Raw genomic sequence first — 24,257 nt, 5'->3', positions numbered from 1 at the left:
GCTTCCCCCGGTGATTAACAGTCATGGCTGGGCTACTTCTAATGTCACTTCTATTTGGTAATTTTTTCATGCAGTGTTCAGTTCCGGCCTCCAGGAAACTGCATGCGGAACGAAACCTTTTACTATTTGATATGTTCGTGGAAACATCAAGTTTTGCTGGCTAAGCAGCTACTTCAACGTCACTCTACAAGAAAACAAGCTCAGCTTCCAGCTAGTCTCTAGGTTTCAGGTCTTGCTGAAAGGTTACTATAGTAATTAACTAGCAGTCCTGCTTTCTCTTCGTAGGGTGAACTTTGTCTGCTTTTAACGGATCTAGGGGGGATCCAGAGAATCTTTCTAGTATCATATGTGGACCCCTCTTCTGGCAATATATTCATTCCATGGACTTCACTAATCCAGCTCCTTTGCACTTCCTTACACAGGTTCTACAGATTTAAAACTATAATTTGAAGTTGTAGAAGCAAATCTTTAACCCGGTGTTTTACATATGTAGTTTTCTTCTCTTTAATCTTTATCTATCCATTTAAACGGCTCCATCAACATAGTTTACATACAGCTCAGTCCCTAAGTAGACGCAGAGTTGTTTTCTTTTCTTTTCTTTTCTTTTCTTTTTTTTTTTTTTTTTGATTGAAAGGGAGGTAAGTAGATTCAGAGTTAACGAGAGATTATATCTTCTGAACCAAAATTTGGTGGGTGTTTCATGAAAAGGTTACTATGAGGATTAGGCGGTAGACAGACTTGCTTTTTTGGTGATTGTTGTCTACTTCCATAGTTTGAGATATCTTGTAACAATGAGTGGTCCAAGAACGAGATGTTTCTGGGTGCTTTGAAGTTGCCACCCTGAGGATGTTGCAACCTTTTGAGATATAGATTATTTTTTTTATGTGCGAGTCATTCAATAAAATAGTTGCCCTACTTTTGAATCCCTTCCTTTAGTGGACCACATAAAACCCCATAGATGGATGAGATGCGCGACTTGCACTTACACCCATGCATTGGCGGAATGGCTGTTGCTTAATTAGGTCTAATATGACGTGGATGAAATATTGGAAATTAACCTCCATGAAGTTGGATTCTAAACCCACGCTAGTAGAATGATAGAGGCTCCGGTGAATCCGTGGCCAAGTCTACTGTCACAGATCTGATTAGCATCTCAAAATCTAGGACAATCAAGAATACGCTTAGGTTGTATTTGATAGCTGGCAATCTTGCCGATAATTTAATATAGTAATATGGATTATTGTGTTTGCTATGCTTTTTGGATGACAATCCAGATTACCTCATGGAAGGCGATCTGGATTGCCTTAAGGAGAGATGGCTATCCAAATTATCATTTCTTTAGTAATATTGTAATAAAAATTTTGAATAAAATTATCTCTCAAAAAAATCACATAAAATCTATTATCCAACCCTTCCTCCCTCCCCCTCCGCGTGCACCCCAGCCCGCAGCTCCTCCATCTCCCTTTGTCTACCCGCGGCTCTTCCGTCCTTGTCTCCACCACCCCTCCATGGCTCCTTCACGCCCATCCCCATCATTCCCATGGCTCCACACACACCTAGCCCCTCTCCGCTCCTCCAGTGCTCTCGATTCTCAATACCCTTCGGCCTGTCACTTCTCTGCACTACCACCACACCCGCATCACTCCTATTATTTTTATCAAGAAAAAAGAAGAGCACCAGGACAAAATTAGCGGGAGTGTTTTGAAAATTTGATTTCATATTACTGATAATCTGATTGTCATACCAAACATGTCAATCAAGATTTTCAGTAATTTTACTGCAACATTACCTGTATGTATCAAATATTGTAATCAACATTACTGATAATTTAATGATAGCAATCTATCTTGAAGACAATCCACATTACCTTCCAAGATTGTCTAGTGATGCACCAAACACAACTTTAGTAGCTAACTTAAGAAGAAAAATGTGATTCGAAAAATGGATAATTTGTTAGATAGCCAACTTTCTATGTTGATTCTATTTGGAATCGGATGGAAAGATTTGAAAAGAGGAGAAATAAAATAGAGAAGATAATATGCTTGTCATTTAATGAAAAAGAATCATAGTGAGAGGGACAAACTAAGGTAAAAGTTATCACAGCAATATAGGCATCAATGATGTGTTGAAAATGAGGATGATGATAATAATCATGTGATGGAGTTGCCGATAATAGTTATAATTACAGCAATAACAGTGGTGATAGTGGAGGTGCCAATAATATGGTAAAAATGATAGCAATGGTAGCTGATAAGGATGAGAGTTGTATAGAGGCGACAAGAGTAGTATGTTGCCGGCAATAACGATGGCAGTGACTACTGTGATAATAGTAAAATACTAGTAATAGTGATGGAGGCAATATTGATGGAGGTGATAAAAAATTTTTATTTCTGAAAGTATTTAAATTACGAATATTTTATCTTTATTTATTTTAAAATAATGAAAATAATTTTTAAAAATAAAAATAATAGTTTCCAACATAATTTTTTGTCCCGATTTTGTAATTTTATTTTTTAAAAAAATAAAAATAAAATAAAAATGTACAAACACCAGGCAAGCTCTAAAACAACTCCTAGTTCCGTATAAAGTCATTAAAAGCTTCAAAGCTCTAAAACAGTTGAGTATCCAATGCTGGCAAGACCAAACCATAGAGGAGAAAGTCTTGGAAGAGAGAGAGAGTCTTCTATGCATCCAAAATTGTAGACACTTTTATCTTCTCTTGGCTCCTTCCGTATCCAAATAATAGACGCTCTAAAGATTTGAATTGACTGGCTAATCTAAGGTTCCATAATTATCTACGAATTGCCTCTCCTTTCTCTAATCAAATTGAAACCCTTAAAAAATTACTTAGTTTCCCGTTATTAGTTTGTTTTAAACTGGTGATTTAACAATTAACATTTTATTCCTTTCTGCAAAGCAAAGCTCAGGCTATAGCTGACGGGAAGGTCTATTGATTGTCGTCTCAAAAACTTGTCATCACAACCCCGCCATGTGATAGCATGGGCTAAAAATAAATTGTTATAATGGTTTCTGGACATCCCCCGACAAATAAATTATTTATATGCATAAGAAAAATGATAACATCTATTATAACACATTATTTATCATGATAATACTCCATTATCACATAAATTACAACTGTATTTGTTCACTTATATATTTCTTTAAATTAGTATATTTCTTTAATTTAGTATGCTACTTTTGAGACAAATAGCAGCCATTATTACACCTTATGACAACCGATAATGGTTTCTGTCAACATAACATGGCATGATACCAGTGACCTGCACCATGCCTTGTTTTGATAGACATATCCTATGACGATACAGTGCCTGGATATCAGAATAGTACCTCAGATAGACCACAGACTTTATAATTAACAACTCAAAATACCCCTAGTTCTCCCTAGTCCCAGTCGTCAGGAGTGGAACAGCACATACAGGTGGCCCAATCTGGCTCAGGGCTCCAGTTTTTGCACATGCCTGTTTTTGGTTTCAGCTGATATTTTGTGCTACTTAAGAGTGCCAGAGAGGCAACCATGTTTCACAAAGCAAGCATCATTAACCTGCCAAAGTCTCTACCAAAAAAAAAAACATGCCAAAGTTCTCGATTCAACTGATGCTTTGTTAAACTACAGAGCATCACCACAATCCACCAAGTTTACAAAAGCATGCAACACAAAGGAAGCAAATGGTCTGTGGTTTGATCTTGCGTCCACTACAGCCAGTAGCGCATAAACAAGACATGGCCCCACACAAATCCAACCCACTTAACATCTAGCAACCTGGTCAATGGATTCTGGCCTGTAAGAGTCTTCTAATGTACGGCACAAAAAGAGAGAAGCTTTAGGCGTTCAAAAATCCAAGCAGAAGTGTCATACGTGGTCCTTGTAATCAGCTTTCTAGTGCCTCATCAAGGCAGTAACATAGCAAGTCCTGGATACAGCTGATGCTTTATGAAACTGAAGGGCAACAACGGTCCACCAACAAAGTTTCAAACAGCATTCAACATTGAGAAGCAAATAGGCAGTGGATTAGATTGATTTGATCTAGTGTCGAGACATAGCCCCACACAAAGTTCCAGCCACCTTACATGAAGCTACCTGGTAAATGCATTCCAACATCCAAGAGACTTTCAATGCACGGCACAAAAAGAGAGAAACTTTGGCTGCTCAAATCCAAGCAGAAGCATCCAAACTGGTCGTTGTCATTAGCTTTTTAGTGACTCATAATTAATCTGGGCTACCTCAAAGTGAGACCACCACCTCTGCTTTGCGACACCAAAATGGAGGAGCTAAAATGAGGTTTGGATAGGAATCCCATCAGATAAAGCCACTCTCAAGAAAAGAAAACACTTCAGCATTTTACAACCATAAGTCAGTAAGACCTACGTACCTTCGAACGTCCACCTCCGGAAACTGTTTTTCCCAATGGCTGTAACATTAAGAAGTCCTTCTGTATAGCTGCATTATTAAGTGGAGGATTTACCAACTAGTTAACATGATCCACCTCCATCCAGCTCCAGTGACAGAGAATAGTTATTTGATACCACCGCCCTTGGTGCCAACAAGGGAATTTTTAATTACTAAAAGGAAAAATATTACAATTGCCTTTGATTATGGCATATAATAGGTATACTTCTTGGAATAACTCTTAGACCTACCAAACAATACTTAAGGAGGCATTACCAAGAAATAATTATGCCAGCCAAACTTGCGTATCACCCGCATAACCGTCTCAGGGAGGAAATATCCTAAACTATTCCTTTGCATAAAAACATATTTTAATCTACTTTTATTTTTTATGGAAAAAAAAAACTCAAGAGTTATTCCAGGAAAAAGTACCTTTTTCTATTTAAAGGTGGAACGAAAAAAAAAAAAAAAAAAAGGTGGCATGACTCATTGCATGACTATTCTCACATATCACTTTTACTATTTGCATTTTCCTTGCTTCCAAATTAAACGCAGTCTACGGAAATTGAACATTCCAAGACCATGTAGAAACGAAACAGTAACTATCAAGATCTACATTTGTAAAGATTGTATATCTTAACAGACCCTCCCAACAGACGATAGATATAATTGCACAAGTCTGCAACAAAAAAGAAAGATCCAGCTTATATACCAGCCCAAGATAAATCCAATATCTTTACAGCCAGCGGCAAACTGCAAGCCAGACAGCCATGACAGAAGGAAGACAAGCGGCAGGGTTGGCCAACAGCAGACGAGCCCCTTGAAGATGTACGGCCAGCCATCTGTCTTCTACCATTCTTTCAATAGCAGGATTCATCTCAGCTGAGAAATATCAAGCATGACAGCAGCAAAAGCACAATGCAGCTATTAATTCAACAGTCAACTCTGCTAACGCTTCTCCAGCCCATGGACAAAGAAGTACTCCAAGCCTTTCCAATGAGACATTAGCTTTCCTCCAATTACCGGTCATCAACTTTGATTCTTAATACCTGCTGAAAGAGAAATAATTTAAATGAACAAAATACAGAGACCAAATTCATGATGCAAAACTAACACCATTTGACACTCGATCCTCAAAAAATTTAAAAAAAAGAAATTAATGGAGAACTCAATCAAATCCAACAATTATCTATGTAAGACCGCTATGAACAATTTCTATGGCCTAGGCGGGTGCAAAAATGTTTAGACGGCCACCAAGGAAAAAGTAGAATAGGTAGTTTTCATTTGAAACCACAAAGAGATAGAATGCGATAAGACAAGCAGAAGATGGAGGAAAATGACTTAAAGTAATTTACACCATTCATGATCCTGGGAAATCATGTTTTATAATGTTTTAAGCAGCGTTAGAAAAGGTCCCAACTATTTTTTAGTTCTTCCTTTTAGATTGGATATACTATATAGCATGCTTTGCCTGAAAGGATTACATTATTCTCTCTAATAATTCATGGATGCGAAAATATAAATATCTAACATAGCCAAAAGTGTCAAAATTAACCTTCACCTCCAGGAGATTTGGTTAACAGCTTTAAGATCGAAGGAAAAAAAAAAATAATCTTGGGGGCATGGTATCAACAAAATTTCTTATGCAAGGAAGTTAATCTCTAATGATGATTCTAGGTCACTATTCTTTTCCCTAATTGACTCATGCATGATGATGTGACTGGACTCTGCATGCCTACTTCCATGTACAAAAAGCTGGTATTTATATATTTGTCTTTAGCCAGGTGTTTTTTGTATGTGGCTTTTCCTTTCATTAACAGAAAAAGGAAAGCATCTTGAGTCTACAAAATGACAATCAATTATTGTTTACAAGATCATTGAATACCTCTAAAGTCAAAAATATACTTGAGGACAACATAGGGGACTTGAGGCTTCAGAACGTTTCATCATTTCCTCTTCCTTCTCTTATTGTGCCTTCCATCACTTTCAGAGCTTGGTTCCGACGCCGACTCAGAACCTGATTCAGAGCCAGAGCCTGTTGAACTCAACTCTTCAGAACTTTCAGATTCTTCATCTGAATCCGAAACAGATTTCTGCTGCTGCATTATGAGGCGAGGCATATTTTTCAAATATTCTCTCAAGTTCTCTGTTATGCCACCTAGTCCAATTGATGTGAAAAAATTTATAGAAAATCTTATATTTTTTGGGTTGTCCTTGGGGAAAATAGACTCAAATGAATCTTGCATGGTCGGATCATTTAGACGTTCATTAAGCAAACGTATGCCGAGATGCTCTGACAATTCCTGCATTAAAATTACATGTTATTTTAAATTTAGAGGCATGAATAAAATAAGATAATGAAGAAATAAAATTCCAAAACACTGGATATCTACCTGGAAGAGAATTTTTATAAAAATTCGTGAAGATGAAGTTGTGTCCTCCTCCGTCAAGCGGATATAAGCAAGAACATGCCAAGGGAGTGCATCAGTTCCAAGTAAATGAGCGAAGAACTTAGCCACATTACGTAGTTTATTAGTTTCAAGTCGATGTATCATGGAATACTGCTGCACAAAGCATTTCTCAAAGTTTTCCTGGTGGACTTTATTGATCATGCAAAACCGCTGTCCTAGAAGCCCATAATAACGAAGATATGTCCTCTCTTGGCTGCAGCACTCAAGCAGCATTATGCATAATTCCATCTGTAGTGCAAACAAAAGAACAGTGGATGAGTAAATACGGCGGCGCAAGTTTGATAATTCATTTCATTACTTTGAAAATAAAACAAAATATTTGATGGAAATACAGAGGAAACAATTAAAACGCATGCAAATAACAAGGCCAAAGGTATTTCTCTCAAAAAAGTCTCTCAAAAAAAAAAAGTGAAAAATATAGAAACAAGCCAGATCAGACTCATAATAATAATCATTTAACATAAATCATATTTTTATAGGTTTCTATGAATTAAAAATGCGTGATCATTTTTGCCGATTACAGATCCCATACCATGTCTCATGGACTGAAAATCTAGAACCCGGTTTAGTTGACCTAATAGGTGTTTGAATATGATCTCTGCATGGTTCCTCCTCTGAATGAAATTCTATGCTGTCCATAGAAACCACATCTTCATCCATAAGATCCCATGTGCCTAGATCAATCAAAAATTAGAAACCTTTTAGGGCATTTGTCCAAATTCCTATTGATGATAACTCTATTAATGCTGGCATTTTTCATATCCTTTTCACTATCCTCGTCAGATCAGCTAAGCTCTTCATCCTTTCTGACCCTTAGACAAGTCCGAACCCATACTTGTCGATGCTCCATCTAGTCACTGGGCAGTATATAATCTCAAAGCTCAACCTTCTTAATTTACCCACCCTAGCACTTCCATGCCAATCTAAGAATTTTCATCTAATGCAAACATAATGCAGGCAATGAGCCCAGTGGTATAAAAAGAAGATAAAAATGGGGATGGTGTAAACTAGAAGGAAGAAGAATATAGTACACGGAATTTACCACAAAAATCAAGATTAGTTAGATAAATCCATCTCGGAAAAAAGAATGAAATTTTTGTCTCGACCAATAAAAAGTTTAGCACAATTTTGCCACCAGAGGTATGTCACCTAGAGAAAAACAAACACCATAATAATTCATCACAGCTTTAAAGCATAAGGTGCAGTTGCTTGCTTTAGATTCAGTGTTGACTAATCACACCCCAAAATGGATGTATGCAGACCATTAGCCCTAGAAATCTGTAAATGTTACTTCATATGTTGAAAAGATGTACATGACAATTAGCATATAAGGCTTCCATATGTTAACCCATTTATCAATATGCTGTTCGTGCATGCGTGTAAGCCTCCCAAAATATATAAAATAGCACTTGTTGCTTGATTACATGCTCAAATATTTACTTGTCAATCTACATTATACTGTGCCATAGAATGTGTAGTATGTTAGAAGGTTATTAGCACATTGAGTGGATGCATGCTTCATACGAGCCACAAAGAAACAACTATTGGTTCAGATCCACTCGTGTCACAGTGATTCACAGCAACATCCTATCATTACAGCATAAAACATAGTCTACTAAACAAAATTTACAGTTATGGATTGTTTTCACATCCCAAAATTATATTTTAATTTCACATAAGGCATTAACTACTAATCATGGTTTAAAATAAGTGTTCTAACTGATAGCTGTTTCAGCCAACCCCGTAATACATTACTGAGGTAAATAACATGGAAAATTATAATTGCTGCTATTTTCTGTTATTTCCCATATTTCTTGTTATAATACCAATAATGACTGTTATTTTTCACTTGCACCTTCTTTTAGGAAAAAAAAATATTTTGAACACTTAAATCTTTTGCCTTAAAATTGCCACCACCTCAACCACACCCCCCCCCCCAACAAAAAACCAAAAAAAAAAAAAAGTGATTGTATAGTCTCCAAAAAAATAATACCACCTATGTCACGCCCCTGACCCCAAATTCATATATCGAGGACATGAGCAGCCGCCATACACTTGTAGAGAATTATCCCTATAGGCATAGGCATTCTACCTGTCTATGAATTTAATATAACATGAAAGTTATACAATTCATACACAGGAGATTGTAAATATAAATCTCAGAGTAACTAAACTATTAACTCAAAATATCACTAATATTACAAACAACACCACAAGCCATACCACAAATTTGTTCTCCTAAGTTCTACAATCCAAAACTTCTAGTATTTAAGTTGTTTATACATTATCCAGGAACACCAAGATATACAAAAACTAATCAAACCAATTCTACTATCCACAAGATCGACCTTGCCTCTAATACTCCCCAAAATGCCGATATCAGACTACTCTCTAGTTCCTAGATCTGAAACAATAGGTGAAGATTATCTTCACACCACAGCAAGTAACCAAAACATAATCAAAGGATTAAGTGAGAATAATAGATATGAATGATAGATTGACTAGTTAAATAATATCATACTCTTGTGATTAAAGTAATTTTTAAAGCTTCAATATACTGTAAAATAGACATCTCTTTCCAAATCAAAACTTCCATATGCTCTATGGCGCTACAAAAATCCAAAATGAAAAAACAAAAGAGTATCTTAAGATTGTATATTTTAGAAGTATTCTATCAACTCATCAATCTATACAATTGCAGCCATATATAATCCATGACAAACCTGAAGTACGGTATTTAATCCTTGCAGAGGAGGTACAAAGTACCATATTTAATCCCCACGGAGTAGGTCCAAAGTACCATAATTAACCCCTACAGAGTAGGTCCAAAGTACTGCATTGAACCCTTATGGAGTAAATACAAAGTAGCAAGTTCCGGAACAATCAATACCGAATGCCAACATATAACCCCCATTTGGCAGGGTCCAAAATGTAGGTAGACTAAGAGTTTAAATACTTATACACCATTTCAATTTATGCGCTCCCCATCGTCCTATATGTATATTCAAAATATACAATGTAGTCTATATTTGTGAGTAATTATCAAAGTTCCAACAATTAATATGCAAACACGGCTTTTCAATTGATACGTTTGCATTTATCCACATACAGATTCCATATATAAGTTTCTAAAGTTCGACTAGTTTGAAACATTCTAACTAAGTCATATTATCAAATTGTAAGTGCATAATGAATACTCAAAAGCTCAAAATGCAATAAATTCACGCTTCATGCTTAGTTCAAATTTAATATTATATTTAAACAAATAGTGCAATTTTCAAAATATTTGACAAGACTTAATTTAAAATACATTCCCAAACTGTATTCGTTCATTACTTTGTATATTTTTTTTGATTAGGTAAAGGTTATTTACAATGCAATTACCCCCAAACAGATTATCCAAATGCTTCATTTGGACTCCTCTGAACCTAATAATCCCATACCACGCATGTATCTGAAATCAGTGACATGCTATTGTTTTATAATAATTTATAAAATTCTTTAAAAACTCTAAAATTTCAATTTCTTGCTAACTGCCATTTTCTACACATTAGTCCCATTCCATGAGTTATTTATCTTAACTAAGAAACCTTCAAAAATTTTCAAATTTTGTAGATTGCTTGATCAATGAGTTGACAATCCCCAATTAAAATTTCAGAACAAAATACTTAGCCATTAAGGAGTTAAAAAAAATTCCAAATTAAAATAGGACAGAATTTATCCACCCTGAGAATAACATCAAGTTTGCATAATATTTCTATCCCATCTTCTAAAATTTCTAAAACTATGTCATCTAATATCTTAACCTATTCAAGATCAGACCTGAGATCTAAGAAATTAAATTCAAAGAAAGAGTTTGAGCCTTACCAAAGTTGAAAGAGAAGACAGGACGGCGACTAGCACAAAGGGAGAGAAAAGAACAATAATAGGAGAAAGAAGAAGAAAAAGAAGAAGAAAGGGAAGAAGAAGAAAAAAAGTGGGAGAAAGACAGTACGTGGGGAGAAAGAGAGTAATGGGAAGGGAGAGAAAGCACCCAAGGGGAGAGAGAGAGAGAGCAATGAGAAGAGAGGATAGCGATGGAAGGGCGTGGGTTGTCGCACGAAGAGGAAGAAAGGCGAGTGGAGAGGCTCGGGTTGGGGTTTTAGGCAGAATAGGGGATTTGACCCCTATTTCGACTCAAGATAAGGATAGGCACTGCCTTAACAGCCGAAACCAAGCTTAGTTGGGTCGAGTTAGGATCTCACATCCTCCCTCCTAATTAAATTTCGCCCTCAAAATTTACATGTCTAAGTTTGTAAAAAGCTAATGGGATCTCTCCTTTATCTCGTTCTTCAGTTTTCAAGTAGCTTCTCTTTCAGTGTGGTTACTCTATTACACCGTGATGTAAGGAATAGTATGATATCTCAAAACTTGATCCTTTCTATCTATTATCTATATTTGATGCTCATCGTTTGCCAATTCTTCTCTAAGCTGCAAAGGCTTATACTCGACAATATGGCTAGGATTTGACATGTATTTTCTTAGTATTGATATATTGAACACTTTGGATTCAAACAAAGGCAAACAGTAATACAAGTCTATGAGCTACATCTCCAACTTTCTCGAATATTTCAAAAGGACCCATAAATTAAGGACTGAGTTTACCTTGAATGCCAAATCTCATAATACCCTTAGTACGTGATATCTTTAACAATACATGTTCACCAACTTGAAACTCTAACTTCTGCCTACACTCAACATACATCTTATTTCTAAAGAAATCCCTAGTGATCATAATCTAGACTCTAATACCACTTTAATTATCACCCTCCCAACCCCAGATTCATATATTGAGCACATAAGCAGCTGCCATATACTTACAGAAAATTGTCCTTATAGACATACAAGACATTTTACTTGTCTATGAATTTAATATAACCTGAAATTATACAATTCATACATAGCAGATTGTAAATATCAGAGTCACTAAATTATTAACTCAAACAATCACATATATTGCAAACACCATCACAAGCCAAACCACAGAATTTGATGTGAGACCCTAACCCCATCCAGCCAGCCCAACTAAGCATGGGCCTATTAAGGTAGTGCCCATCCTTATCTTGAGCCGAAACAGGGGATAAATCCCCTGTTCTACGTAAAACCCCAACCCAAGCCCCTCCACTCACCTCTCTCGCTCTTCGTGCGATAACCCATGCCCTCCCATCACTCTCCCACCCCTCGTGCATCTCTCTCCCTTCCCGTCGCTCTCTTTCTCCCCATGCACGATCTTTCTCCCACTCTTTTCTTCTTCTTCCCTTTCTTCTTCTTATCCTTCTTCTTCGTCCTACGCTTCTTTTCTCTCCCTTAGTGCTAGTCGTCGTCTCTCATCTTCTCCCTCAACTCTGGTGAGACTCAAACTCCTCCTTTAAATTTAATTTCTTAGATCTTAGGTCTGATGTTGACTAGGTTAAGATAATAGATGACATAGTTTCTAAAATCTTTGAAGATGGGATAGGAGCATTATGCAAACTTGATGTTATTCTTAGGACAGATAAATTCAGTCCTGTTTCAATTTGGGATTTTTAACTCCTTAATGGCTATGTATTTCAATCTGAAATTTTAATTGAGGATTGTCAACTCATTGATCAAGCAAGCTACAATATTTAAAAATTTTTGGAGGTTGTTCGCTAAGATAAATAAATCATGGAATCAAACTGATGTGCAGGAAATCATAGTTAGCTAAAAACTGAAATTTTAGAGTTTTTAAAGAATTTTATAAATTATAAAACAATAGCATGGCACTGATTTCAGATATATATACGTATTTTGGGATTATTAGGTTTGGAGGAATCCAAATGAAGCATTTGGATAATCTGTTTGAGGGTAATTGCAAGATAAGTAACCTCTGTCTAATTAAAGAAATTATACAAAATAATGAATGCATACAGTTTGGGAATGTATTTTAAATTAATTCTTATCAAATTTTCTGAAAATTGCATTATTTGTTTTGATATAATATTAAATTTGGACCTAGTCCATTGTATTTTGAGCTTTTGAGTATTCATTATACACTTGCAATTTGATAATAAGACTTGGTTAAAATGATTTCAAATTAATCAAACTTTAGAAACTTATATGTGGAATCTGTATGTGAATAAATGCAACAGTATCAATTGAAAAACCATGTTTGCATATTAACTGTTAGAACTTTAATAATTACTTATCATTATAGACCATACATTGTATATTACGAACATACATATAGAACAACAGGGAGTGCATAAATTGAAATTGTGTATAAGTATTTGAACTCTTAGTCTATCTATGTTTTGGATCTTGCCAAACAGACATTATACGTTGGCATCTGGTATTGATTGTTCTGAAACTTGCTACTTTGAACCTACTATGCAGGGGTTAAATGCCGTACTTTGAATCTACTCCACAGTGTTAAATACGCTACTTTGGACATACTCCATAGGGATTAAATGTGGTACTTTGGGCCCTATCATAGGGATTATATACGGCCATAGTTGTATAGACTAATGAGTTCATAGAATATTTTTTGAAATATATAATCCTAAGATGCTCTTGGAAACTTTGGTTGGATTTCTGTACCTTGGAGCATATGTAAGTTTTGATTTGGAAAGAGATGTCTATTTTACAGTATATTGAGGCTTTAAAAATTACTTTAATCTTTTGATTACTTTAACCAGTCAATCTAGCATTCATATTGATCATTCTCACTTAATCCTTTGATTATGTTTTGGTTACTGAGTTATGAAGCTCGTAATCTTCACCTATTGTTTCAGATCCAAGAACTAGAGAGTAGTCTGACATCAGTATTGTGGGAAATATTAGAGGCAAGGCCGTTCTTATGGATGGTAGAACTAGTTTGATTAGTTTTTGCATATCTTGGTGCTCCTGGATAATACATAAACAACTTAAACACTATAAGTTTTGGATTGTAAAACTTAAGAGAACAGTTTTATGGTATGGCTTGTGGCGGTGTTTGTAATATATGTGATATTCTGAATTAATAGTTTAGTTACTCTGATATTTACAATCTCTTGTGGATGAATTGTATAATTTTCAAATTATATTAAATTCATAGACAAATAGAATGCCTTGTGTGCCTATAGGGACTTATCTACAAGTATACAGCGGCTGCTAGCATCTTCGATATACGAATCTAGAATCGAGGGCGTGACAATCTATCAGATGAAAAGTGAAGGGAAGGATAACACCATTATTTTTCCTATTATTTCCCATTATGACACAATTATATAAGCCATTATCCAGTGATTATTTTAATACTAAAATTTGAAAGATGCTTTTTGAGACAAATAAAGATCGTTATAACTATTATAATAGTCAAAAATAGTTTCGGTGATAGTCCGTTATATGCAGGATAATGCGTTATTTAAAACCTTGCTATTAATTTCTGCTTACAAATGCTGGTGCTAATAGTCAAGATTAATAAGTTTTCACAATGAAAATTCTTGTCTCCATTTTAGTATCTTAGATTATTTTATCCTATGTTACATTATTTGTTTTCAGATAGCTGCCAAGAAGTACAAGCCAAAAAACACAATATGTGCCCTTGTGACACCTTCATAAATCCAAATACCTGGATTCATTATGGTTCCTTCTGAAATACTCCAAAATTGCCAACTTCAATGTAAATTGCATTAAAAAAAAGTGATGTGTTAGCCCCTATTTCAACCCCACAAAAGCTATGAAATTAATTTCAGCCGTCCGGAAGCCTTGGCGGCCCTTCAACAGCCTCACCGCCTCCTTCCCCTTTATCCACTTCTCTCTCCTCTCTCTATTATCCTCTCTCGGGGAAGGGAGGAGCCCCAAAGATCTCGACAGCCCTCCAACAGCCTTGACAATCCACCATCGATCACCGATGGCCTTTTTCTCTCCTTTCCTCCCCCTATCTCTTTCTCTTCCTCTCTTTCCTTCTCCCTCACTCCGTTAAGTCAGTATTCCAAATTGAACGCCCGAACAACACCGATAGGCCGCCAGTATGGTTCAACATGCCCCAAATTGCCCAATTTAGGATGGTTCAGCGAACGCTGCTATGCATAGACTTTTTTTTTTTTTAGAGTAAAAATATTTGATAGTGGTATTTTGAGAGAAAAGGCATCTATGAGTTTTAATTTAATTAATCCACAAATATTCAAATACTAGCAATTCATTTCAAAGAGAATCTATAATCCATATTTTGATATCAAGGATGTTCTTAATATAGTAAGTTTCCGGTGGACTTCATCAAATACTATAATTCATTTCAAAGAGAATCTATAATGTATGATGCATTTTCTGAATTAAACAATGTTTTGCAAGTATCAAGCTGGCCGATTTATTTTCCTACATTTATCCAACATGATCAAAAATACAGCAGAAAGGCATCCTGACCATATCTTCATAGAAATAGTTGGCTTGGTGAATCGGCATAATCATAGGATTCAATAATAACACAATATGCCACTTTAATGTACGTTTAACATATTCAATCTTGCTTTGAATGGCATTATTGCATAAATCTTTCCTTCCCTTCAACAAGTGGATTTTTGCAGAATTCATGTTTTTCCCTTCATAAGTTCTTAAAGTCAGTAAAATTGTCCCACAGATCCCCTCCTAAAGAATTATAACATATCATGCTCCAACTGTTTTTAACAATTATGAGAACAATTTCAAACTTCATTATCAACCCTGAAGCTAGCAAGCAAACATTCTCCAAAATTGGGATGCATGGTTATGGCCAATCGAAATTCCAATATACATGTACAGGATACAAGATAAAATGTATGGGAAATCGGACAGCATTAGAAACCTTTAGCTATCTACAATAGATATTAATAGACAATACTACAAAAAGTCAAAGCAGCTATTATTTTAATAGAAGATGAGAAAACATGACATGATTTGAAACCACTCACAGGACAGTATAAAATTCAAAATATCCATCTATATTAAGCCTAGAGCAATTAAATTAGTCACTCTTTTCTTAGATATCATATAATGAAGTCATATAAAGCAAGCCAATGAAAACATGATCACCTTTGACAAGCTTTAGAAGTTCCAAAATTAACTAATCTACTAGCAGTCAGTAAAAACTACTGCAAGTGGAGCAAAGATTTTATTACTTACCTCTTGACCAGGCTCAAGTTTGATTTTTAACAGCTTATGACCAGCCTCCTCAAAATCAACACTTGACATGATTGTCAGATAAATAGTTCTCCGTAAATTAACAAGATTTGTCTCAGTCTCATCTTTTATTTCCATTTTCTCCTCATCCTCCTCTTCAGATTCTTCTTCGTCGTCTTCATCTGAGGCTGCATCAGACCCTTCTTCATCTTCAGAAGACTCCGTACCAAGGATACTTTTCTTAATATTTTCATAAGCCTTCTCATCATCCAGAAATGTTGGATTTGGCTTAAAAACATCTGCCAATTAAACAAAATAAAGTAAAAAACTTGCAATACATTAGCTTATGTGGTAAACCGCCACAACATAAAAGAAAATGTATAATTAATAGAATACCAAGATTTGTCTCTGGATCTATTTCATCTTCCAGGGATATTTCATGGGTGAATTGATCTTCTTGTTCCACAAGATCCAATTCTGGCCGGATAGCTGGAAATCCCTGAATATCGATGTGAAACCATATTAAAACAATTGAGTGAATCATACACTTTGACTTAAACCATACAGAGACATGCATAATTCAAGACAATGCCTACAGAAAGTTCAATCATACCTGAAATTTGGCTTTCCTTATTGCAAAAAGGCCTTCAATCAAGAATTGAACTCGTTTATCTATCTCTCCTTCATGAAGTATTCCCCTAAAACGTTCAAAAATACCTGCAACAATTGAGAAATATAAAAGTTACCATGAGAAATGTAGATCTATTGCTTGCAGTACCTCTTCTACACAATAAAGCAACAAAGAATGCTCATCAAATGGCAACAGCATAGACCATGGAACTTTTGTACAGTACAGTTAAATGATGCTGCAAATGCTAACAAATAGGGATGTATACCTCAGACACAGATGATTACAAAGCTAAACATAGGCAGCACTATGTAGTCCGAGGACTCAAGGTGCTGCTCTAAAAATCTGAACAGCTATTTATATCCTCCAAAGAATAACATAGATTATTCTTTACGGCAAAGTGAACGCTTGACCAAATTATACATATCAACCTAGATATACCCAAATAACCATGCACTTACATATGTCAGCAGAATATGAGGCAAAAAATGGTTACCAAACTATAGAATGTTGGATCAAACAATTCATATTTGTAAGGATAAGGATACCACAAATGATAACTTCCACAAGAAGACATTCACTTATTTGCACCATTCTTATATAAAATACTGAATGGAAAAGGACAATCACCTAAAATGAGTTAAAATATTGGATGGAAGAGAAAAAACACCAATTATAAGTTAAAATCAATCAACTACCTTTAAAAGGTTTGACTTCGGCACTAATATATATACTGAAGACAAATTTCAACAACTAATATAGGCACCTGGATGTCTTGTTATAAATATCAGACAAGTATATGACATGCCAGCACTTTTTTTTCCAGTGTCACACAAGACTTCCTCCCTTTAAGAATGGTTCACATAGCTTAACACATAGGTTAATGTAGGTCAGGCAGCAGTAGCAAAAACATGACCCAGTAAGCCACTTATATCAGTAATACCAGACAATATAGCCAACAGCTGTTTTTATATTTGAATCATGTCCGTAGCACCTGAAAAGTACATGCTTGCATCTAAACCTTGGTATGTGGAGCTCAAGTATCTAGCAAATAGGATAATAGTCTAAATCTTCAAATAAGAATTTCAGGACATGACATTACTTAACATATTGCATTAATAGGTACAGAGTCAGGCATTATTTAGTGGAGTAAAAAGAGGTTGCGATCAAACTAAGAAAAACACTAAAACTATATGGAGAACAAAGCTGATCAAATTAAATCCCCCAAGGCCAGATCTTGTTGTCTGCTGTTTTCCGGTCAGGATTTGGTCACACTCGTGACAGAGCAATAATAATTGTAGAGGTGGTTCATACTGAATATTTAAATGTATAAATTCTAAGTTCCAACCAAAGTGCTGGTAGCATGGTCAAGCTGTTATCCATTTGTGCTCATTGTAAATGTGGGACTAGTTCCCATAAAACCAAGACCAAATTGGGTGGTCTGCTACATGGCAAACATGTATAATACTCCAACCTTCTATAAAATATAAATATAGTCCTACCCAATATACATAGAAACATTATTTAACCACCAGATCCACCACCAGATGGAGGATTTGGAAAACCTGGTTAGCTATTCATTGCAGTTAACTATAGCATACCCTTGCTAGGGCCTTTGCTGTGACCTGAATGGTTTAGGAATACATAGTACAAAAAAAAATGGAAATGGCAAATGCTTATTTGGAATGAAAGTGAGGGAAAAAACTGGGTAACATAAGTATAATAATCCACCAAAATAGCAGAATGAAACTCATTTATCATCAGGGACCAAACAAGTGAACAAGTGGGAACCAACATAGAGAACGTATTGGCTAATTTGTCATCACAAACATAACTGGAATAGGCAGGAACCAACATGGAGAACTTTTGGCTAATTTATCATTGCAAACGTCACTAGAATATAAGAATATTAAAGGTTGATTGCAAAAATGGAAGACCTAGATAAGATTAGAAAAGGAATGTGGACTCCATATGACCATATGTACAAATACAGCATCATTAGATCCTACATGATTTAGACTATATCTATACAGCAGAATATAACTGAGATACTGTGATCTCATTGCCAAAAAGAACTTCCTGCCACATAACTTAGCATTTCCCACAAATAATGCAATGTTTTTGCAGCTTAATCGAACCATGCAACATGAGGACAAGCTTCGGTGTAACAATAAAGTCACTCCCTTGTGACCTGGGTGTCATGGGTTCAAAACATGGGGAACAATATTCCGCACATGGAGGTAAGACTGTGTATATCTGACCCTCTAGAGACCCTGCAGTGGCAGAAGCCTCATGCACCAGTCCGCCTTTTTATCTAAACATACAACATCAACTCTTTTGGATAGCAATGGTGAAAGTTGTTATGCTAGGTAATGCAAGAATAAAAAAGGGAGTAAAGCAATGAAGAGAAAATAGGAAATAACCACCAATACATACTCTAGTGGTATTAAATGTTAACAAAAACTTATTCAAGCAATGGTTTGACAATTGAGATCAATATCCTAAATTAAAACTTTATCTGATATATATATACACATACACACACATATATATATACACATACACACACATACACACATACAGACATACATACATACATACATATATATATATATACACACACATATATATATAGATATATATGTATATACACATATATATATATATAGATATATACACACACATATATATATAGATATATATGTATACACACACACACACACACACACACACACACACACACACACACATACACACACACACACACACACATATATATATATGTATGTATATCAAAGTGTGACTACTTCATGGATCTGAATTAAAGATTAAATACACAATCATAACCATCCAACCTTTTCCCAACTATTTGGGATTGGCTTTATGGACCTTTGCTAAGTATTGCTATTTCGGACTACCTATGAAGTTATTTCTAGCTTCTCCATATCCTTCCTCATAACCTCCATCTATGTTACCTTGGATCTTCTCCTCTTTTTCTTACAACCTTCCACACGAAAATTTAAATGCTTCTTAATGGAGCCTCCTTATATCTTCATTATAAATGTCCCAACCATCTCAAACAATTTTCCATCACTCTATGCTTAATACATGCAACTCTTGTAACCTTTAATATATTAATTTCTTAATCTATCATTTTTAGTTTTACAAAAGATCTATCTTAACATTCTCATCTCTACCACACTACTCATAAACTCTCATTATGAACCAACATTCCAAGCTATACAACATTCCAGGCCTTGTCATTGTTCCATAGACTATTCCCTTAAATTTCCGAGGTATGTGTCGATCACAGAATACTCCATATACACCTCTTCGTCCAACCAGCTTTAATTCTATTACCTATATCTTCACCTATCACCCCATTAATTTGTATAACAGATGCTAATCATGGAACTAATCACTCAATGGTATCTCTTAATCCATCAATCTTGACTGTAATCTCACCTTCATTTCCATTCTCAACAAATTTACATTCCATATACATTGTCCTTGTTCCATTGATTTGTAAGACTCTATCCTCTAAAGCTTCATTCCATAAGCCCAATTTAGTATTTAAACTAGTTCTTTTTTCATCAATCAACACTATATTCTCAACAAACAACATACACAACAATAAGTCTTGTTTGTTAGCAGTAGGTTCATCCATAATTAGTGCCCAAAAAACAAAAAAGAGCTTAGCATTGATCCTCGGAATAGACCTATTTTGGTCAGAAGCACGCTTGTACCACAACTCCTCCTGACACTTTTCAATGCTACAGCATATATTCTCAAATATTTCAATACACTGTTATCTACACTATTGCTTCCTAAACCCCACCAAATTACTTTTCTTGGTACTCTATTATAAGCTTTTTTTAAGTTACTAAGGACCACATATAAAGTTCTTCATTTTCTCTATATTTTTCCATCAACTGCCTAAGTAAAAAGCAAGTCCGCTGTTGACCTTTCAAGCATAAACCCAAATTGTTGTTGTTTTTTTTCTTAATCCTTGTCCAGTTACCCTTTTCTACAATTTCATAAAGTGACTCATAACATCAGTGGTGGCCATAAATTGGAATTCTCGATAAAAGAGGATTCATAAAACCGATTCCAAATAGCTAAAAAAGGAACAATTGTTAAGGTTATGATTACGGTAGTCCTCAGCTTAATTTCTCAATTATCAGAACAATTTTGTACATCATCTTTGCTCTTATGGACAGACTTCTCCTCCAATCATTTGAAGTTTTCTTGTTTTTTTAGAAACGAGTTAAATAAGTTAATAAACCAAGTTAGCCCAGTATCTTCTATGATTTTCCCAACCTCAATAGGTGTTTCATATAGTCCTATTGTCTTAGCATTTGGCATTATTTTCAGCTATCTCCACTACTCTCTTATGGATTATACATATAGAATGTCGCCTCCTCCCTAACTGCACTTCTCCGATAAAAATGTCTATAGTAGAATCCCATTGAAAATCTTTTCAAAATAATGTCTCCATCTTTTTTTTTTTAGTTTTCTCGTTTTTCACCAATCCTATATCCTCACTCTTAATCCATCTAATTCAATCAGCATCTTTAGATTTCTTTTCTCTAACTTTAGCTAGTTTATAAAGTTCATACTCCCCTTCATTTGAACCTAAACTATCATAGAGATCATCATACACCACACACTTAGCTTTATTTACGAGCCTTTTTCCATCTTGTTAACAGATTTCACTCCCAATATAATAAGGTTACTCAAGTCACTTGAAATTCACTTCATCAGTAACTCTCTAACAAGCGAGAATCTGCAGTTTGCAGCTATAGAAGATCTTTTTTTAAATCAAACTTTAGGAAGCTAGAACATAAACAAGAACCAAATAAGAGACCAGGTATTTTATTTGTAAAAGTGGCTGTTCGTGGCATACATTTTAAACTCAGATCACTATTTAGATGATACCTATCTACATCCTCCCTCGACATAACAATAAATAAATATATGTGTGTGTATGTGTGAATTTATGTACGTATAAGCACATCTTTGTAGGTGATAGACAACAGTTATATAATCAACTTCCACAAATGAAACAAACTGTAGAGCATAATCAAATTATCAAGCTAAAATGCCCCAAGCACACATCAGCAAAATAAAATTACAATTTGCACTAAAAACTAAATCCCACTCACCATGGAGACCTTGAGGGGAGAAGTCCTGAAGCAATGCTCCACATTCTTTAACAAAACCTACAGCTACCTGCACAAGAATAGAAGATGTACACATAAGGACAGGTTGACTAAACTCAGCATGATGAAAACACTTATAAAAGAAAACTTTACCTCTACACTATCATCAGTAGGGTTTTCCAACAGCACCGTTAGAAGCTCTAATGCAATAATCTCATGTGCTACTTGTTGATTCACAAGATGAGCTATAAATTTTGTTGCAGCGAGTAATTGAGGCTGACATCAAAAATATTCGCTAAATATATTAGTACATCATCCTTTCCTAATTAAAAGACAATAGAAACTGAAAGGTGAGGAACATAAATGCAAACCTTGTCATTCCGTTTATATGCCCTTTTGAGTTGTAACACGATTCTTTTCAATAGAAGTAAACCCACTTCTGGGAACTTGGTGTTCACAACAGCAACTAACGCAGCAAATACATCTGTAAAACCAGGTGACGCCATCTGTGATTTCATACATGACCGGCAGAACAGGCCCCGCCCACGAATTAAGTTTTCTGAGAAGAGCTCGGGGATTATATTCTTGATGTTGGTGGCATTGACTTTGTTCACCAGTCCATTAATGCTCTTCCGAAGAGCATCCCAGCTGAGCCTCTGGTAGGCCTCGCTGCTCTTGTCCTGCAACTCCCGCATCATCTGTGCCATCCTGAATGGGGGGATGTATATGCCACCAGTCCTTCCCGCAATGGAATCAGGGATTGGCGGCGGCGGTGGCAGCTCGTTTTCAACTTTCTTGGCTTCTCCAACTCTTGGATGGCCTTCTTCGTCCATATCTCTGTCTCTATGACTTCTATGCCGTGCTCCACGGTCATCATCATTTCCGGACCGGTCTCTGCCATTGTCTGTGGTCCTCTCTCGCCTTCGAGGGCTTCTATCATCATCCGAGTGCTGCTTCCTGCGATCCCGATCTCTGTCTGTCTTCTTGTCTCGCCGGCGAGGGCTATCTTCATCGCGAGACCTGTGGCGCCCCTCGTCTCTGGTCCTCTCTCGCCTCCGAGGGCTTCCCTCCTCGTCGGACCTTCGCTTCCTGTCCCTCTCTCGAACCCTATCTTCTCTACCATCCTCACCGTCCTCGTCTCTCCTTCGACCCCTCCCGTCCGACCGGTGGTTCCTCGCCTTCTCTCCCTCGTCAGCGTGCCGACGCTGCCGGCGATCGTTCGCCGAGCTCCGCCTCTTCCCTCGGCCATCCGAATCGGAACCCTCGTCGCCGGAGCTGCTACGACCGCGGTCGCGGTGCTTCCTTTCGTCTCTGCGAAGATCCCTAGAATCAGCACCGCCGGATCTAGGCTTGTCGCGGCTGTTACGGGCGTCGAGATCGGGGTCACCGCGGTGGCGGGACTTCCGGCCGTCGCGGCGGCTTCGTCTGTGGTCTTCGGACTCGGAAGATGAGGAGGTCTCGGAGGCGGCCATTTAGCTTGTTCTGGGCTCAGCAACTCGGCTCTCTCGCTATTTGAAGGTAGGGCTAGCACCGTTTTAAACGGGTCCGATGCGGATTTTTTAAATTGGTTTGAGGCGATTCTTGTCCGGTTGAACTTTGAATCTTTGATTTAGCTTTGCTATCGGATCGGGTCAGGTAGGATCCAGACACTTCCCAACCCAAGGGCCACGCCTGACGGGTTTGATAACTTGATTCCATCTTTTTATGGTCCGGACTGAAGTCTGGATGAGGTCAAATCGTGGTGCGGATCCCTCCAATTGGATCGTACATTTCAATCTATGATCAAATTGGATGTTGGATTAGGACCGGGTGGGGTTGTCCACATCTCAAGCAGCTATTATTATTTTGAAAGCTCAATTTTCATTATGCATCAAAGCTACTAACTAAAGAATTATTCTTCTACCAAAAAAAAATAATAATAATAATCTCTAAATATACTGAATAATTGATAATAACAAAATTTATTAAAATATGAAAGATATAAGAACAAGTATATTGGATCCCATCCTAACTTAGGCTCAACACTTGAAAATCAAATTCATATGCTAATGAATGTAGCATATGCTTAGGTGCATATGGAGAAATTTTTTGGCTATGAAGGGTATTGCTATACATCACTTCTTCTTTTTTTTTTTTTTTTTTTTGGTACAACTGCATATTACTCTTTCAGTCAATGACTAAATAACTTGTTCAACATAGTATTCAGAAATTGATGCAGCACACAAGCAATAGATGGTATTTAGCTACTAGTAAGGGCATGACTACTATTCTACCAAATTGTCAAATACCATTTAGGATCCATGATTTGAGTGATATCGTAAAAGATGACCATTAGCATTCTTCTTTTATATAATATAACTAAATGAACTTGCATGCGATTCGTTTATTCATAGATGAGTGTATACTAAGGTCTAAGAAATCTTGTGATCAATTAATTCTCTATTCCTCTA

The 24,257-nt window shown here is 36.2% G+C and overlaps 1 protein-coding gene across 4 annotated transcripts; it reads right to left on the bottom strand.

Moving 5' to 3' along the window:
• Nucleotides 1-4,996: 4,996 nt before the first annotated feature.
• On the bottom strand, nt 4,997-23,312 carry LOC105045548 (uncharacterized). 4 transcript variants are annotated; one of them, XR_832081.4, is made up of 9 exons: nt 22,179-23,311; nt 21,961-22,083; nt 21,811-21,877; nt 16,631-16,734; nt 16,414-16,516; nt 16,021-16,316; nt 6,805-7,110; nt 6,297-6,714; nt 4,997-5,463 (listed from the first exon to the last, which is right to left on the bottom strand). XR_832081.4 is itself a non-coding variant. In XM_010923877.4 (9 exons), exons 1-8 carry the CDS (start codon nt 23,277-23,279, stop codon nt 6,358-6,360), a joined length of 2,457 nt encoding a protein of 818 aa, XP_010922179.1. In that variant the 5' UTR covers nt 23,280-23,312; the 3' UTR covers nt 4,997-5,463; nt 6,317-6,357. The 4 variants fall into 4 exon arrangements, 2 of the variants coding, with proteins under 2 accessions (XP_010922179.1, XP_010922180.1); XR_832080.4 differs by having other exon boundaries at nt 4,997-5,460; XM_010923877.4 differs by having other exon boundaries at nt 6,317-6,714; nt 22,179-23,312.
• Nucleotides 23,313-24,257: the final 945 nt, after the last annotated feature.

The sequence above is a fragment of the Elaeis guineensis genome, chromosome 5 (genome assembly GCF_000442705.2).
Source record: "Elaeis guineensis isolate ETL-2024a chromosome 5, EG11, whole genome shotgun sequence".
In the NCBI taxonomy this organism is placed as follows: domain Eukaryota; kingdom Viridiplantae; phylum Streptophyta; class Magnoliopsida; order Arecales; family Arecaceae; genus Elaeis; species Elaeis guineensis.
Note: the sequence above shows the minus strand (reverse complement) of the source record. Positions and strands in the feature narration are given on the sequence as shown.